We start from the raw sequence: 18,037 nt of genomic DNA, 5'->3' as shown, positions 1-18,037 counted from the left end.
GGAGAGAAAGAAGAGATATTCTTCGTTTATCTACAAATTCAGATATATAAAGTATTACAAAGTAGTGTGATAACATAGTTTTATTAACTGCAAATTTATAGCAAAACGAGGAACGTACAGATCGACATACAAACAAATGACAAATACATAGACTAGATGAACGGACGGAAGCCCCTGATCATGCTCGGGGTTTGCTCAACAATCTCTCCTTCTCTTTTCTTTTGCTATCCGTTTTCCTTCTGTAATCACATTTTGCATATTGTTACAAAATTCTGAATTTTAATTCGAGGCATTTTATTCGGATTACCGATTTAAGAAGCAAGCAAATTAGGGTGACTGATGTGAATTAATGAGGCTATGACCATTGACCATGCTTTTGGTTTTTCCGTAGATGGCACCGATAATTAAGTGCAAAAATGCAATACCAGAATTCCAGTTTTGCTTTGTACGAGACCATCGAACACAAGTTGTCTTGCACTACATTAATTATGGTTTCTTCAAATCTTGTGAGAAAAGCAAGTCGCCGTTCTCGAGTCACAGATGATCAGCTACTTCAAACTAGTATGCAATGGTGATTACAATAATAATAAATAGTGTGATTATTATCCAGTATAAAATTAGAAATCATAGAAGCAGCCAAGGCAAAACCTAGTGGAAAAAGGCGGGATCTAAGTTTCAAAAACTTTCTTTTGGCCTCAATTGGCGTTCGGTGAAGGTGATGGGAAAAAAAAACGAAGAAGAAGATCCAGTCAAACTTTGGTTGTCAAAGTTTCAAGCACAACCACAACATATGCAAAGTACAGTGCACCCAAGAAAAAATAAAATTCTATACCCGGTCTCACGCCTCTCTCACTAAAAACCAAGCTACCCTTCCCTTTCTTCGAGCCCTCATACCTCTCTCTCAGAAACCCAATTTCTTGTATAAAAATACTCTCGTCATCCTCACCTCCTCATTTTAATGGCTTGTTACCCCAGCATATTCCAGCTCACAAAGGCAAAAGAAAGCAAGTAGAAATAAAAAAGAAACATTTCTCCTCTCTCATTACTATTTAATCATCATCTACTAATGAACCAAATGTGAAACAATTTTTTTTTTTAATTATCATACTGCACACAATCTCTCTCTCTCTCTCTCTCTCTCTCTCCATTTTTATTATCTTTGAAGCGGTTGGTTCGTGTAGAAATGGGTATAAGGTTTTTTAATCTACAAATGATTCCATGGTGTTTTCATAATTTGATGGGCAATCCTACATCATGCTTGCAACTCCAGTCTGAGCCACCGGCAGGTACAATCAAGCTTATAAAATCAGATGGGCGAGTGAAGATCTATGACAGACCAGTCTATGTCTCAGAGCTAATGGTAGAGTTTCCAAAACACCTGGTTTGCCATTCAGATTCATTCTATATAGGTCAAAAGATCCCAGCTCTCTCTGAGAACGACCAGCTTCAATTAGGCGACAAGTACTTTCTTCTACCCGAAGATTGCTTCCAATCTGTACTGTCTTTTGTCACTATAGCTTCCTTTACCAGCTCCTCACTACAGCCTCAACCATCATCTTCAAGAAATGCGTTTCTAAAAAAGGCTGCTACTTGCCAACCTTTTGATATTCAAAAATCTCCGAATGGGTGTTTGAGGATACGTGTATCGGATGATTTTATATCACAATTAATGGAGGAAGGTAAAGTAAAGGAGAGTGAAGAAGATGAGAGTTCAGGGAATTGTAAACCAAAGAGTAGAGTTTGCACTACTCCTCAGTTGGAGAAAGATTACACGCAGCTTGTCGGGTCACGCCAATGGAGACCTAAGTTGGAGACAATAAAGGAGAACGAAAAGAGAAGACTTTCTTCCTCCTTTGGAATGAAGAGGAAGAAATCTCAGTCTAAAGTGACACAAAAGAGTACTCATAGATCAGTCTCAGAACAACACCTTCACTCAACATCTACCAGTCATAACAAGTCTTCTCTAAAGGCCAAGATCAAGATTAAGCCAAGAAAGTGATCATAGATTTGGTTTTGGTCACTTTTTTCTTTACTGGGGCTTTCATCACCCTTGATGTACTGTGTAAAACTGGCGATACATAATTAGTGAGACCATACAGATTAAAAAACTGAATGAAAAAGGGTTTCAATCCCTCTTCGAATATTTTATGTACACTTTTGTCTTTAAAAAATTTCTCATTAGGTTAATAATGTAGGGAATTAACTGCATTCTACTGTGAGTGTATCGATGTCTCAGAAGCATATATAAACAAACTAGCCGGAAAAGATTACAAAGTAAAAGCTGATGATGGCAAGGAAGAAAGCAGAGTAGCAGACTCATTTGTACATGTGGTTTGTCCACAGAGTTCATGATTTCTTTTAACGAACCAACAAAGCATCAATGGCGGCCAATTTGCTGTTCTACGTAAAGAAAGAAAAGAAGGAAAGAGACAAAGTGACAATGATATCTCCTGGCACATGATGAGTTAAAGAGTTTTGACCCAAAAGATAAAACATAAAACATTCAAATGGTGGATACCAATTGATCTACAGTGAATGGATGGGATGTAACTTGATATGGGTTGGCAGTTCTGTGGACTGGTCTTTGAACAAGATCATCAGACAAGATAAAGTAAGCAAATTTTGATCTTCCAATTAAAATAGAGAAGAGAACAAACTAACAGTCAAACAAAGCCATCTTTAAGATTTTGCACAAGAAAATGCTGCTAGTACTGCCTGCCAAATTGCTTGCGTGCGTCTGCTGTATGGCTTCACATATTAAATTTAGACCAATGCCTAACTTTGGGAGCCCCCACCAATATTTTCCATTCATGAGAATTGGGATAATACGTCTACACGTGCTTTACACTTTCCACTCCAAAGTCCAAACCAAACCCACCCATACCATTTCATTTTCATGCCCTTCGTGTGCATGTTCAAACATGTTTATGCCTTTACCGCCTCCAAACTTGTCTGCTTTTATTACCATGGCTATATCATTGTCGTTGGACCCGTATATTGCCCCGAAAAAAGTTTAATTCATCGGGTCGTCAAGCTTTCTAAATGAAAATAAAATAAAATTTCATGCCCTATAACAGTAAACAAACATAATATAATCATAATTATCCCCAATTATTTTAATATATTTAGTAATTGCTAGCTCATATATATATATACCCTTTTTCTTGAACATAGCCTAACAAGATTTCTTCTCCCTTTTATTTTTTTTACCAACCAATTTAACGAAATTTAAACTACATCAAACAAATCAAAACAAAACAAGTTTAAGAAAAAATATTTTTATCAAAAACTAATTAGTAAATCATAGGAGATTACAGGTGTGTTATGGCTATTATTGATTTCCCATCATCCTAATCCAGCGATTACTCAGATCTGTCTTGTAGAACTTTTATATATTAACATTATACCTGTGAAATGATTTCAGTCACGTGGATCCATAATTTTATCATGTTTGTTTCGATTTAGGTCTAGCAATCGATCTATTTGTTCAACCCGTTTTGTTTATTTCTTATGAATGCTGAACATATATTGTCCTTAATCTAATTTGACACTTGAGATTAAGTTAGGTCATACAAAGCAGTAATTCTACTTTAAGATTGTCTGTTGAATATTTGTGGAAAAAAAAGGTTGGTAATTCTCTTTTTTATAGAAGCAGGTGAAGAAGATGAGGCAAAACAAAAATGGAGTGGATGCTAATGTTAGAGAGGAGACACACCAGTGTAAAGAGAGCTTGCACTTACACAAGGAAAAACCTTTTGGACGCATCCTTCGGTAATGTCTTGTTATAATTTTTTACCTTGAGCAGTGTATCTCTTGACTGGTTCAAGAATCCCACGAGTCGTGCGACAATACGTACTAGACATTAGACAATCCAATAAGATATGGATGCTAACGCCATCCTAATGGAGGCTGATAAAGTTGATTAATTTTGACTGACTAGTTGAATTTGAAATAGCTTTCTGTCGCTTTCGCTGCACTATTATATTATATTATAGAAAATACTAAAATGTGTCGCTAAATTACGATAAAAAGTGGATTTTTTTTGGCAAGTAAATTTTTTTTTTTTAAATAATACAATACAAAAAATATTTAGACAAATAGAAAATAATAAATGATATTTAGGACCCTTTTTAATAGCAAAATAAGCTAACACAATTTATAATAAAAGAATAAGAGAAGGAAAAGAGAAAAATCAAGGAAAAGAAAAAGGAGCCTTAAAGAGAGACTTAAATTTCAATAAGAATATAATTGGTATCGTTGTAAAGATCTTGATAAGATAAATATAATAAAACCAATAAAAATCATCAATAATAAATAAAGTGAGTCATATCAGTTGTTCAAAGGTATTAAGACACGATTGTTTTTTGATAGCTTGTGTGACTCCTTCTAATCACCATTGATGGATTTTTTTGGTGTCGTTGAATTTAGCATATCGAGATCTTTCCAACAATACTAGTGGTGTTGTTGAATTTAGAATATTGAGATCTTTCCAACAATACTAGTGGTGTCGTTGAATTTAGCATATCGAGATTATAAAAAGTGGATTTTTTTTGGCAAGTAAAATTTTTTTATTAAAATAATACAATACAAAAAATATTTAGATAAATAGAAAATAATAAATGATATTTATGACCCTTTTTAATAGCAAAATAGGCTAACACAATTTTTAATAAAAGAATAAGAGAAGGAAAAGAGAAAAATCAAGGAAAAGAAAAAGGAGCCTTAAAGAGAGACTTAAATTTCAATAAGAATATAATTGGTATCGATGTAAAGATCTTGATAAGATAAATCTAATAAAACCAATAAAAATCATCAATAATAAATAAAGTGAGTCATACCAGTTGTTCAAAGGTGTTAAGACACAATTGTTTTTTGATAGCTTGTGTGACTCCTTCTAATCACCGTTGATGGATTTTTTTGGTGTCATTGAATTTAGCATATCGAGATCTTTCCAACAATACTAGTGGTGTCGTCATCGAAACTTCAATACATCTTGGAAGTCTTTTTATTTATTTCTTTCTTTGTTTTTTCTCTGTCCTTTGTGATTTGTAAGGGGAAAAGAGAAAGAAAAGGTAAATAATAACAATAATAATAAAGAGACCCTAAAAACACACTAAAACGTTTCGATAAAGACACAATTGGTATTGTTGAAAAGAGTTCAATGAAAAGTAATAACATTAAGAAAAGTTATCAACAATAACCATACTCGATAAACGAGCTACTCAAAGAAAAGTGAGCCCCAACATTTTTTAGCTTGTGTGACTCACTTTGTTCACCAGTGGTAACCATTCTTAGTGTTGCTGGACTAGTCTTATCGAGATCTTTCTAACTGTACTGATTGTGTCGTCATTAGAGTTTTAATATATCTCAAAAGGTTTCTTTCTTTTTTTCTTTTCTTGTTTTTCTCGTAGGTCGCAAATATCATCTACGACTCACTAAATTATGATATTTCTTAAAATATTTTCTATATCATGTTATTTTACTATTTTTTTTTTGTTTTTTATTATGATAGAGTTAAAAAATTATTGCATTGTATCCTCTTTCATAATTTACTATAAATTACTGCATTAATGTTTTTATTCATTTGGATCATCAAAACTTTTTTCTCCTTAATTAAATCCCTTTATGATTAAATTGATGGTTAATTACTTCTTATTTGCTAAAAGATGGGTGACCAAAGTTAAAATAGCAAGTAAAAATGCTTAGCAATTTAAAAGTTTACTGATAGTTTAGTTTAGTTCTTAAACTTTTAGTTTTAGAAAATTCAATTATAGTCCAAAACTTTATTTTTTTTATTTTCTGGTCCTTGGTTTGATAGAGGAAGAAAGAAATTCATTAGATTTTGGTTGAAGAGAGAGAAAAAATTTGGTTAGTGTCGAATCCAATCATGAAAAAAGTCAATCCTGGTGTTGATAGGTTTCACTTTATGAGAGAAGTTCCACTAAGTTTTTCATTAGCCTCATCTTGCTTGAGATTGTAGATTTTTGCTCACGAAAACCTAAGTTTCGGGTTTGATTTTTGAATCAATGTTTTGCTAATTTAGGCTTATGGAAAGGTTTATTTATGTCTATTAGGTATTTTTTTTAGTTAAAAAATGGCTGAAATGAGTTTTTTAGAGTCAAGAGATTAATGGGTTAAGTTTTTAACCACTCAAGGTAGTCGACGACAAAACTAAAGTTGATGTGTTGTCTACCTCTACAAACAACTTAATCGTTTCATTATTTTTGCTTTTTTAAAAGGTTGGGCGGATGATCCTACTGAATCAAGCAAGAAACAAATTTAATGCATAGGCAAGTAGGCCTGCCCTTGGTTTTTAAATGGTTTAAAGTTGGTCTCTCATCAATTCTTTTTTTAAATGGTTTTTTTAATTTCTTTTAAATTAAATCAATGAAATTATTTTTTTAATCATGCACCAATAAAATTATTTTGCAAAAGACTAAGTCTCAATAATGTGTTTTTTGCTTAGCTTTTTTTGTAAAAAAATAAACGTAATTTTTTTAGTTTATTTTCTATAGAATTATTCTTGTCTCACGAACTAGGTTTAATGAGTTAACCCGAGTTGATTTAGATTTTTCTTTCTTTACTTTTTAAAATTGTTTTTTTATCCAATATCGTTATTCGACAATGGGTTGGTTGAGAATTGATCTTTGTATTTTATTTATTTATTTTCTAAGCGGTAATCTCACTCTTTTTATTTGTTTTTTAAGTGGTAATCTCATTCTCATGACCTGGGTTAATAGTTTAACAAGTTTACATGGATTTATTCGAGATGTTTTTTTTAGATTCTTTTTTAAATTAATTTTTTTTATCATTTAATATTTGGTTGCTTTGAATTGGACTTCTTAATTTTTATTTATTTACTTTTTATGAAGTTACTATTATCTCATAATTCTGATCATAAATTTTAAAAGTTAGTTATAGTTAACCTGAATCAATCTAATATTAATATATTATTTTCTCAATATCTTAAAAATATAATGTGCAAAATTCACTAGATTTTGGGTTCATGGTTGAGTTTTTATTTTTTCTTTTATAAAACATGTTCACAACGTCTTGATATATATATATATATATATATATATATATATATATATATATTACAATAAAAAATAATGGCATTTGTCAAGTTCTAGTTTCTTCTATTTAGCATGAAAAAAACATATTTCTTTTAGTTTAATACTCTCTCTTTGCCTTTTTCTTTCCAATGAGGTTGATCATTTTCATTCACAACCGAAACCTAATACTGCTCCTTTTTTTCTCTACAGAATATAATTAGCTAAGGGAATTGTTTTAAATTGTGTCATTCTTAATTCACAATTTGTTATTCACATAATGACCAAAATACTCTTCCAATAAGCTAAATTTGGGTGATAGAGTGGTAAAAAGGGTAAAATTTATCATCCTAATTATAAGAAAAGAAGACTTGTACTTTCAACTACATTTTCCATAGTTCATCACATACTTTTTTATGGCTCAATATTTATGTTCTTTTCTTTATATTTAATGCTATTCAAATAAGATTTTTATTTAGGAAACAAAAAATACATTTTCTGTACATGGCAACCTTAGTATCGCTCAATTGATGCAAAAATGAAGTCATAATTACAAATGGCATGACTGTTCACATGAATTTGCAGTACTTTTGTTTAGTAATTAAAGTGAAAATAATAATAATTAAGATTTACATGCTTCATTTGTCGTCACTGAGCCGAGATTAAGGATAAAATTGTATAATTCAGGAATTTAGGATTCGCATGAAATCACATGTATAGTTTAGCAGACTGAGTTGAAGTTTCCTCTTAAAAACTGGCAACCTCTCCTGTCCTGTCTGTAACGCCAGAGGGCATGGTTCCAGTCCAATGGGGGGTGGGGAACAAGGCATGGTCGTGTCAATCGATTTTATTTAGATATATTTTTAGTTTTCTTGTCTTCATCACAACAACAGGGATATAAAAAATACTAATGCAGCTCAAATCTTGCATTTCGCCGATGAAATCGAAGACCGATCCCTTTAAAATTATCATCTTATTATCACATTAACAAGGTCAAGCAACCTGGAGCCAACCAAATTCCACCAAACCCTCAACTGCCCAAATGCTGGTAAGTGCTGCAGTTCAAGAGCTTCATTTTCAAGTAGCTTCAAGTTTCAAAATTGACAATGTCGACCTCATTTTATAGACTCTTCTATGTTTGATATTATTAAGCACAACAAGTATGGATGTTCTTTCATTAACACGGATGCCCAGTTTTCTAAAACCCGAAATACCTAATTGCACCTCACAATGGAAGCGTTCCCTCGGTCACAGTAGACATGTAAGGGTGAGTGCGAGATTTCCTGGGGAGTTAGCATTGACCCACAAAGTGCTCGATGAAACTCCACTGTCAGATACTTTTGCTTGGAATAATCTTATTCACACTCATTTGAGTAATAGAGACCCGGGTGGTGCATTGTCAATTTATCATCACATGATGATGCGTGGTGCCTGTCCTGATCGCCGCACCCTTCCTCGTGTTTTGACCGCGTCTCGGATTTGTGGTGATCTGTTTCTTGGCAAACAGCTTCATGGGCAGGCTATTAAACTTGGGTTCTTCAACGAACATTATGTTATTACAGCGTTGATTGAAATCTATGGTCGTCTTGATGGCATTGAAGCGGGAAAATGGTTGTTTGATAAATCTCCTAGAAGGAATTCTGTTGCTTGGACTATGATACTTAAGCTGTACCTAATGGAAAATAAGCCTGATTTAGCAATCAATGTGTTTTATCAAATGGTGGAGTTGAATGCGCGGATTGATTCAGTGGCGTTAATAACCGCTGCTGGGGCCTGTGGCTTATTGAAATCAGTGGAACATGGAAGGAGGGTTCATGATGTGGCAAGGAAATTCGGATTGGAGTCTGACATTTTGGTTAGCAATTCGATACTGAAAATGCATGTTGATTGTGAAAGGATGGAAGATGCAAGGGGATTTTTTAATCAGATGACAACCAAAGATGTTATATCGTGGACGGAAATCATATGTGGCTATGTGAAGAAGGGGGAATTTAACGAGGCCCTGAAACTGTTTCGGAAGATGAATATGGATGGGATAAAACCGGACTCACTTTCGGTTTCTAGTGTTCTTCCAGCATGTGCAAGAACAGTAGCTCATAAGAATGGGAAAGAGATTCACGGATACTCACTTAGAAATGGAACAGACAACAATCTTATCGTTCAAAATGCTACCATGGACATGTATGCCAAATCAGGATTTGTTGATTATGCTTTAAAAGTTTTTGAAAGAATGAAGAAGAGAGATGTTATTTCATGGACTGTGATGATATTAGGCTTGAGCTTACATGGGAAAGGTGAGCTTGGAGTAGAATTGTTCTGCAGGATGGAGAAGGACCAGAGAGTAGAGGCTGATCAATTCACGTATGCAGCTGTTCTACACTGTTGCACTGCAGCCGGCATGGTTGAGGAAGGAAAGTTGTACTTCAATTGTATCAAGGAGCCTAACATCACACACTATGCTTTAATGGTATCTCTTCTTGCTCGTACTTGCCTTTTTGATGAGGCAAGAGCCTTTATGGAGGAGCATCACATTGAAAGGCATGCAGAGGTGCTGAGAGCGCTGCTAGATGGGTGCTGGATGCACCATAGACGACATATAGGCAAGCAAGTCTTTGAGCAGCTTTGTGATTTGGAACCTCTTGATGCTGAAAACTACGTGTTACTGTCCAACTGGTGTTCAGATAATGGAAAATGGGATCTGGTTGATATGGTTGATAAATTGAGAGAAACAATAATGAGCATGGGCTCGAAACCTAAGAAAGCTTATAGTTGGATAGAGTTCCAAAATAAAGTTCACGTGTTTGGAACTGGAGATATCTCCCACCCAAGATCAGAGAGAATATATACAGAGTTGCAATGCTTGATGAAAAAAGTGAATGCTGAAGCACAGAGGCCTGCTTCAGGTTCTAGCTTCCATGGCGTGGATGAAGAGAGGGAGTGCATTCAAATCGGGCACAGCGAAATGTTGGCGCTTTCTTTTGGGCTTATCTGTACACAGCCCGGGGCAACCATTCGCATCACCAAGAACCTCCGTATGTGTCGTGGATGCCATGATTCTACAAAGCTTGTTTCTAAGATACTAGAGCGAGAAATCATAATAAAGGACCCAAATTGTTTCCATCATTTTAAGGATGGATTTTGTTCATGTAGAGATTTTTGGTGATTCAGTTTTCAACATCTTGATTTTTGTATCCAGGTCATCAAACTGCTGAGGTCAGAATTTCTACTTCTAATAGTCCCTGTGCAATCCTTTTTTTTTTCTTCCCTGAAAGACAGAAGCAGAAACAACCAAGTTACTGGCAAAATCAGATTGAAACAGAATGAGACTCCTGTGTCAATTTGCAAACAATCATGTGAATTGATATTGAAATTTAGATTTTTCATCCTGTTAATTTGTTATTTGGGTTTCATCTCACCAAGTTATTCAATGTCCAGTTAGCTTCAAGATTGAAAGAGAGGGGCTGAGAGGTGGAACAGCCTCAGGAGAGAAAGCTAACAGAAAGGACGCTGAAATCTAGATCTCCGCTCAGTTTCCCAAGGATGTGATGAGAAAAGGCGTGGAAAATGAAATTGCCTGGGGTAGTAGAGAGGGTTTTACGCTTCCATGTTTGAAGGAGCCATGTAGTCCAGCATTGAATTGAAGCATATCAGTCAATCGAATGGAGGGCCATGAGCCAACGTGTGGATCTACTGCATTCTCTACTCCGCAGCTGAAGCAAGGCATTATTAAAGTTCTGATATCATATTAAAAAATCAATTCAATTTAATAATTTAAATTATTAGATGAAGTTCTCCAATAAAATTTATATTATTTTTTATTAAATAATTATAGTAATTTTCTATCTTAACAGAGATAGTTGTGGTAGATAGTTGAAGAATAGGATTCGGTATGGAGGTGTTGTTAATGTTGGCAATTTGACTTATGTGAAAGCTTTAGAAAGGATGGCATGAAAAGCATTAGTTTATAGAATGTGTGACTTTGATACCATGTAAAACTTCAAACAACAGAAACAACATAGAAATAAAGGCAAGAGATATCTTTGAATCGGTTGGCTTGCTTAGCCGTGTAGTCTTTCATTGTATTTATAAATGTACAATTAAACTGTCAAGAGTATAATCAGGAAACAAACATGCCACTGGAGTTTCTGCTGAAAGTGTTGATGAAGATTCTGGATTTTCTGCTGAAGATGCTGATGAAGATTATGATATTATAACAAAATATATAATCAGCTATCTATTAATCCAAAACAATACCGAAGTTCCTCCAGCCCCTTATCTACATCCAGGATTAAATCTGTTTCAGTTTCAATCAAGAACAATTCGAGAAAGGAATGAAATTGTTTCATGAAAAGGGGTCCTACAAAATGCACTTGAGATAGATACATATCCCCATAAAAATACAGTACTGTCACCAGCTGTTGTCAGATTCACTTTGAGAGACCCACAAACTGGACGCGGAAGAAAAGGAGAAGAAAAACAGTGCGGTGAAATGGAAGAAAAGACGAGACTTGTACCGTGATCAATGCAAATGGCATGCATCCACATATCAGAATTTTTTCTGTTGATAAAGAATGTCAGAAAGTTAAGACATCAGATCTGGTTCATAGAAGTCTAATACATCTTTATTCAAAGAAGAGAGATTGTACACTGCCAGTGACCCTGGATTCTCTTTCTCTCCTCAATTTACAATATTAGGGCTCAAAACACCAAGCCTATAATGTATATATCACATCATTATTCTTGGGAAATTGAGCATATTCTGTAGACAATCGGATTCTCCTAACAAAATACTTGAGAACCTAGCCCATTAGTTAAACATAGTTTCATTTCATTTTATAGTTTCTATTTTCTATTAGAAATTTTTATTGAATTCCAGCTAGCGTACATATCCTTTGTTTGTGCTGAAAGAGCAAGTAATTGAGCAGCAATAAGGGAAAAAAAGAAGAAGAAGAAGAGCAAATGGCTCTTAAAACATCAAGTTAAACATCAGTAGTACTTATGAATATGATCATTCATTTTCCATTAATCACGTCTCATAAGCATCTCTTGATTCCTCTTGAATGATTCCAGCTTCTGCAAACGCATCTGCTTGTGAAACCTCATAATGAACAAGTCTGCAACATGATCAATCTCATCTTCCAAGCTGAAATCTTCTCCATCTTCCTTGGAATTCTTCACCAAATCAATGATAGAACCACCTGGATCTTCAAAGTCATCTTCATCGAATAGCGAGTGCGTAAGATCCGGGTACTTATCATCATCATAACAGTAGTAATGATTGTTAGCTTGATCATCACCAGTGCCTGCCATTTGTGAACAACTCGAAAGCGACTCATTGGCCATCGCATTGCGGTAGAGAACTATGGCCCTGCTTTGGTCCCCATTGTCGTCGTCTTCGCTGTCCTTTTCAGGCTGATTAAGAATCCTATGAATCTTGTTAGAGATTGAACCCACCAAAACCCTCTTGCTCCTCATCAAAGAGAGCATAATAGCGCGCGTTTTGAGTGCGCTTGTCTTGCTCTTAATAGCCAAGGACTTGGCCTTCGTAACAGAACTCAACAACGACACTATCTTTTTCAAGAAAACAGAAGCTTTGTTCTTCATTTTCTTGATTTCTTTCAAAGTCGTCTTAAAAAGTTTGGATCTAATGATAAGCTGAAAGGACGTAGAAAAACTCAGGAGGTACTATATTAGAGAGGATTTTTAAAAGCAGTGCTCAGCATGAAGGAATGCAAAAGAAACATGAAGTGGTTTATATAGAAAACAAAAGGTAGCTGCTTTTGGTTTGCGCTTTTGGGAGTGGGGTGAAGGTGGGTGATAAAATGCAGAGAAAAAGAAAGCTTCATGGGGTAGCAATCTGCTCTCACACAACCAAGTGGCATAAGGCTATTGGCTGGAGGGGTGATAAAATCCTCTTGCTATACGTGAGGTTATAATTAGTACGTAAACCAATTATTGGAATGTGGTAATTAACAAGTCCTACAAATCAAAAGGTAGTGGAATTCCTTTCCTGATCAATGCCAAACGACTGGGTTAAAGCCATGCAAGTTTTGCAGGAGCAATGGCCAAAGGCGGCATCTTTAACCAACAAAAGGAGTGAAAGGCCTTTAGTAGGTGAAAGTCGGGGTGCTCGTGAAAAGTTGCTGATAAAACAAGTTGAAGCACTGCAGTTCTTGTATTATAATTATCTCCCATGACACCATTATTGATACTCCCTTTGAAGGAAGTAACATTTCCACAAGGGACCAGCAATTATGAGAAGTTGTTGATTGATGAAGAAATTAACTTTATTCGAAACTTCTGTGAAAAATTAGCCTGGTACTATTCAAATTGCAAAGTGCATGCCATAAACGATCACAGAGATACATATCAGTTGAAGCCTTGATAAAGGTTGCTTTTCGTATCGTTCAATGTGGCGTGGGCTGTAGAAAACTAAATGGGCATTGGACATTTTTGAAGGGAAACCTTTGCTACTCGAACTGCCATTGTTTTTGCCTTTGTTACACAAGAAAAGGAATTTTTGCAACTTTGCCGCACAACAAAACCAGGGGACGAACTTGGAACAAAAAAGCAAAAAACTAGGGACTTACGGATGCCTGGAACCTTTCTTAATTTAGAGGAATCATGTAAATGACAGCCTAACAAGTGATAAATTACAGTGTTATTTCCCAATTGTATTAGGTGAAAAGCAAGATTGAGACTCAGACCAAATTCTAATAATAGGATATAGATGGCTAGCTACAATAAGCATGTTTAGTTTAAGAATACACACACAAAAAAAAAAAATTAGAACAAGAAGTAACTACATACTAATATTCATTTTATAAATTCATTTTGAGGAAAGATACAAATATAAAAATAAAAGGAAAATCATATCTAGACTTCTAAAGAAATAATAAGAACATTTTCACCTAATCTCAAAAATATATTTTTTATTATCTCTCTTACTATTTCTTCTCTCTTTCTTGGTGTCTATATAAAATAAATATTTCTCTCATTTTCTCTATCAATACACATATGGCATAACATTTTAATTTTGATGTAACTTAATATGTTAAGTGCAAGATAGGAAGTTAATTTTCAATAAATTAAATGAGGGTTAAATTAAAATCATTTTCAAGTTTGGTAATATCCTATCATTTATATTATAATCCGCTAATACTCATTTTCAAAAAATATATTTCAAGAGAAAAGAATAAAAATATATTCAGATCCTCTAGCTAACACAACGAAATCTTCCATGAAAGTTCTCTCAACTCCCTAAAGATAAAAGGAAGCATCATACTTCCCAAGCAACGTGACCCCCAATATCCCCCCCTCCTTTTTTTTTTTCCTGGTGGGGGGTGGATCGATGTACTGTAAACGGTGCATCTGAGCAGAACGGACCTTTTCATGGTTAGCCTGTGGTTGCTTCGTAGAAGAATTTTGAACAGAAAATGAAACAGCGAACTTTCCGATTACTTTATTGGTAAAGGAAAAGAACCCAGAACATGAAAACTTTCGGCTGGCACTCGCAGAAAAAGCAAGTTGAGGTTGCGCTGTATTTACTTTGTTCTTTGAAAAGTTGAAGGTGGTGAAGTGTCTAGCAAATGAATACAAAAACAAGGGAATGCAGTTGCTTTAACTACTTTTAGATGCTTTAATTTAAATTCTTTCGATTGGAACTAGCTGTTTGACACGGTTTTGGCACCTCAGAACCCCATGGAAAATATGCTTCTCAGCTATTTCTTTTTGTAAAGCTATCAAATCGAAAGGGTTCGAACTTGTAACTTCTGAATAGTTTTATCATTTACACAGTGTCTCAGCCATAACTCATAAATGCCTCTGACTCGTAGCAAACCTGCCATTTTTCCTTTGATGCAAGCGTTAATCAATACCCATGAGAATCTAGTTCTGAATATAATGTACAAAACTAGGAGGTAGTCGGTGAGAAACATTCCGTCCGGGGCTGCTTTTGGGCTGGTACTTGATCGATTAACATAAATCCTTTGTTGGGACTTTCGTTAAATAGATTCGGTGAGTCCAGAAGTGTTTTGAGCATGTAAGCCCATTTGTACATCGGCCTTGTGCCATATTGTTAATGAACGTCTCTTGACATAAAATCAAATGTCTTATTTTACTATTTTGCCTCTTTTAAAAAATGAATTCACGGAAATGACTGGAGTGAGTATAGTTTTGAAATTCAGTTCGATGAGTTGATCTGAGATCCTGTTGATTTGAGATTGAAACCGAGCTAAGTTAAAAAAAAAAAAAATCCAAGATAACATGATTGACTTGACAAGATTCAGTGCAATTTAATATCCTTTTCTAAAAAAAAAATGACATCATTTTAATTTGAAAAAATTAACTCTATAATTCAGTTAAAATCTAGAACTCGAATCTTCAACCGGCCAGGTTTAAATATTATTGAAGCAAGGATCAAATGTGGAATGATAAAATTTATGTTGAGAAGTCAACTGATTAAGCTGTGTCAACCACTTTAAGAGCTGCGCTGCGACCCTAGCCCTCAGCCCTTGATTCAGCATATGTGTAATATGATTCTAGGATTGAAATCCAATTTGTTTGGCGTGTACAGAGGAAACAAAATCTATTTATTTGTATATTCCTTGAACAAAAACAGGTCAAATTTCCATTCCCATTGTTTTGAGGGAAACAGGGAAAACGATGGACACAGAGGAGATATGATAAGAGCTGTGGTTTTTTTCCTTTTTTTTCATCAAGTTGTTCTCCATAGATTTTTATATTTCAAGATTGTGCTGACTTATGTTTCTTCACCGTTGCTCTGTCTCGTCAGTGATGTCATATGGAGATCAACTTGATGAAAAAACATTAATCCAGTTTTTTCATCAAGTTGTTCTCTATAAACAAGGGAACGGCAGATAACTGAAAAAAATTAAATGGGGAAAATAGAATGGAACTGCCAAAGTCCTGTTTCTAATTAATCCAGCAAGAAGAGCCTGCTTTACTGCTCCAATCATGTGTAGAAGGCAAGTTAAAGCTGTCCTCTTGCAGAGATACAACGCTTATGGGCATTGAGTTTTGGTCCAACAAATTGCAGTGCTTCTGCCATCAAAGTCTCATACTAAATGCAATGATGATTGGTATTTCCTGTCAAAGATTCTGCCGTCATATTCCTGTTGGAACTAGTCCAAGTTCATGCAATATACATTGTATACAAGCAGTCAACAATAAGAGATAGAACATCACACTTGAGTTGACTTCTATCTCCAAATTTTCATGGTTGATGATTAGGGGACCCCCTGATAGCCAGTAGCCCCTCTGGGTCTGGTCAAATCTGAGAGTCTGTATTCATGTTTAATTAATTCAAGTCTCATGACTTGGGCAGCTTGAGTTCTCTCAATCTTGCATCAGAAGATTTGAACTAGATTTTATTTTCAAAAGCTTCAAGCCATGGTGAAGAATCACCAAATAAGTAGCAATCCAGGATTGTTGTTTGTGACATGAAAGCAAATTTTAGTGCTCTGCACAAAAAGGAAATGGAGAGAAAAGAGAGCTAGCATTTCCTTTGATATCAAGTACGAACTGATCAACGAGACATGAGCAGTGTGTAGGTAACGTGTCTAGCGTAGCAACAATTAGAACTCATGTCCCTAACTACCTGGCAGAGTGGAATGTTTCTTACACAAATGAAATTACATCAGGCACCAGCCTGCTATTGAAGAATATCAACATCAACATTCTCTCTAACACTAACCTAACTAGCTATACATTAACATCCCTAATTGCCCAACCTCCAGAATGCCCACGAAGACCGCAACCATGCTCGGTTGTCTTTGTTGTGTAGCAATGTGAACCTGGAGACTGTGTCAATGGTGATGGATATTGAAGCTGATACACTCTGTGACCCACAGGAAGCTGTAAAGGAAAGGCTGGCGGAGGCATAGTATAACATGCCTCTACTGGATAACACAACTCCGTAGAAGGAAACCCGGTTCCTGGCGAAGGAGAGCTGAAGCTGATATCATCCAGGGAAGGATATAAGCATGCTTTCGTCGACTTAACATCGACTTCCAAGGATGGATAATGGACTTTTTTAGGTGATGAGAAACGAATTCCTGGAGGCAAATCAACTCTTGGACCATCATCTTCATTCCTCTTGACCTTCCCGTTCACCTCATAGGAAAAATTCAGGACACCATTAGGCCTCCCATCGCTATTTCGAACCTGATAGCTCACAAACCTGACACTGCCGTTGAACTCCTCATTCAAATCCTTGAATGGAACACAAACCTCCCCAATAGTTTTGTTACCAAAGATGGAACCTTTGCAGCGCAATTCAAATTTGAAAAAGAGATGATCACCGTAATCAGGAAGCGAAGGGGTATTGAGATTAAACTGCATCATATGGTTCCATGTAGGGTTGCTACCTCCTTCTCTGTCCACTGGTGTCTCTTGCCGCTGCAGAAGTTGTTGCTGTTCGTTCTTCTTTTCTTCATCGTTGAAAGTATTCGGAGGTGTCTTTTGCCGCTGCAGACGTTGTTGTTGCTTCTCGTTCCTCTTCAATACACCATAAAGAAAGTCCACTGCCGTCTTTTTTCGCCGTTGTTCATTCTTCTTTGGCTCATCAATAAAAATGGAGACGGCAACAAAGACTGAGAGCTTTTGGAAGAAATTGAAGGTTTTGAGATCTCTGCAGGAAATTACTTTCAATTGTAGAGAGATCCCCTCCATAATATGTTCTGCTTTCTTCTTTATCGAGCTCTTGTGAGCCCTTTCAAAGTTTCAAGACAACGTGAAAGGAAGCTTCCTTTTAACAAAAAAATAAGTTAGCTTCGGGAACAAGGGTGAAAATTTCAACCCAGTCTCCAAAGTCCAAAGTGTCTATAATACACGTTATTTGATGGGTCCACTTTGACTCAACGTACAGTCAAATAATATATATATATATATATATATATATATATATATAAGGGAAGAAAAATTACCTGAGTTTTCAATAGCTGGGTTTGTTTTTTTTTTTTTCG

General features: G+C 35.4%; 4 protein-coding genes across 4 annotated transcripts in view; 2 read left to right on the top strand and 2 right to left on the bottom strand.

Moving 5' to 3' along the window:
* Nucleotides 1-763: 763 nt before the first annotated feature.
* LOC105123123 (uncharacterized) lies at nt 764-2,208 on the top strand. Its single transcript, XM_011022620.1, has one exon. The coding sequence runs from the start codon at nt 1,184-1,186 to the stop codon at nt 1,997-1,999; it is 816 nt and encodes a 271-aa protein (XP_011020922.1). The 5' UTR covers nt 764-1,183; the 3' UTR covers nt 2,000-2,208.
* A 5,566-nt stretch (nt 2,209-7,774) lies between these two features.
* Nucleotides 7,775-10,475, top strand: LOC105123122 (pentatricopeptide repeat-containing protein DOT4, chloroplastic-like). The gene has a single exon (XM_011022619.1). The coding sequence runs from the start codon at nt 8,215-8,217 to the stop codon at nt 10,213-10,215; it is 2,001 nt and encodes a 666-aa protein (XP_011020921.1). The 5' UTR covers nt 7,775-8,214; the 3' UTR covers nt 10,216-10,475.
* A 1,174-nt stretch (nt 10,476-11,649) lies between these two features.
* LOC105123121 (transcription elongation factor) lies at nt 11,650-12,787 on the bottom strand. The gene has a single exon (XM_011022618.1). The coding sequence runs from the start codon at nt 12,654-12,656 to the stop codon at nt 12,075-12,077; it is 582 nt and encodes a 193-aa protein (XP_011020920.1). The 5' UTR covers nt 12,657-12,787; the 3' UTR covers nt 11,650-12,074.
* Nucleotides 12,788-16,550: 3,763 nt separating this feature from the next.
* Nucleotides 16,551-18,037, bottom strand: part of LOC105123120 (uncharacterized) — a 2,702-nt gene continuing 1,215 nt past the window's right edge. Inside the window, exon 2 of the mRNA XM_011022617.1 lies at nt 16,551-17,784. Within this exon, the coding sequence (XP_011020919.1) occupies nt 16,776-17,744 (969 nt within the window). The 5' untranslated portion in view covers nt 17,745-17,784 and the 3' untranslated portion in view covers nt 16,551-16,775. The remainder of the gene's footprint in view (nt 17,785-18,037) is intronic.

The sequence above is a fragment of the Populus euphratica genome, unplaced genomic scaffold (assembly GCF_000495115.2).
Source record: "Populus euphratica unplaced genomic scaffold, PopEup_1.0 scaffold8.1, whole genome shotgun sequence".
NCBI lineage: Eukaryota > Viridiplantae > Streptophyta > Magnoliopsida > Malpighiales > Salicaceae > Populus > Populus euphratica.
Note: the sequence above shows the minus strand (reverse complement) of the source record. Positions and strands in the feature narration are given on the sequence as shown.

Excerpts from the sequence above, each read along its gene's own strand:
- LOC105123123 (XM_011022620.1), top strand. The coding sequence starts at position 1,184 with ATGGGTATAAGGTTTTTTAATCTACAAATGATTCCATGGTGTTTTCAT.
- LOC105123122 (XM_011022619.1), top strand. The coding sequence starts at position 8,215 with ATGGATGTTCTTTCATTAACACGGATGCCCAGTTTTCTAAAACCCGAA.
- LOC105123121 (XM_011022618.1), bottom strand. The coding sequence starts at position 12,656 with ATGAAGAACAAAGCTTCTGTTTTCTTGAAAAAGATAGTGTCGTTGTTG.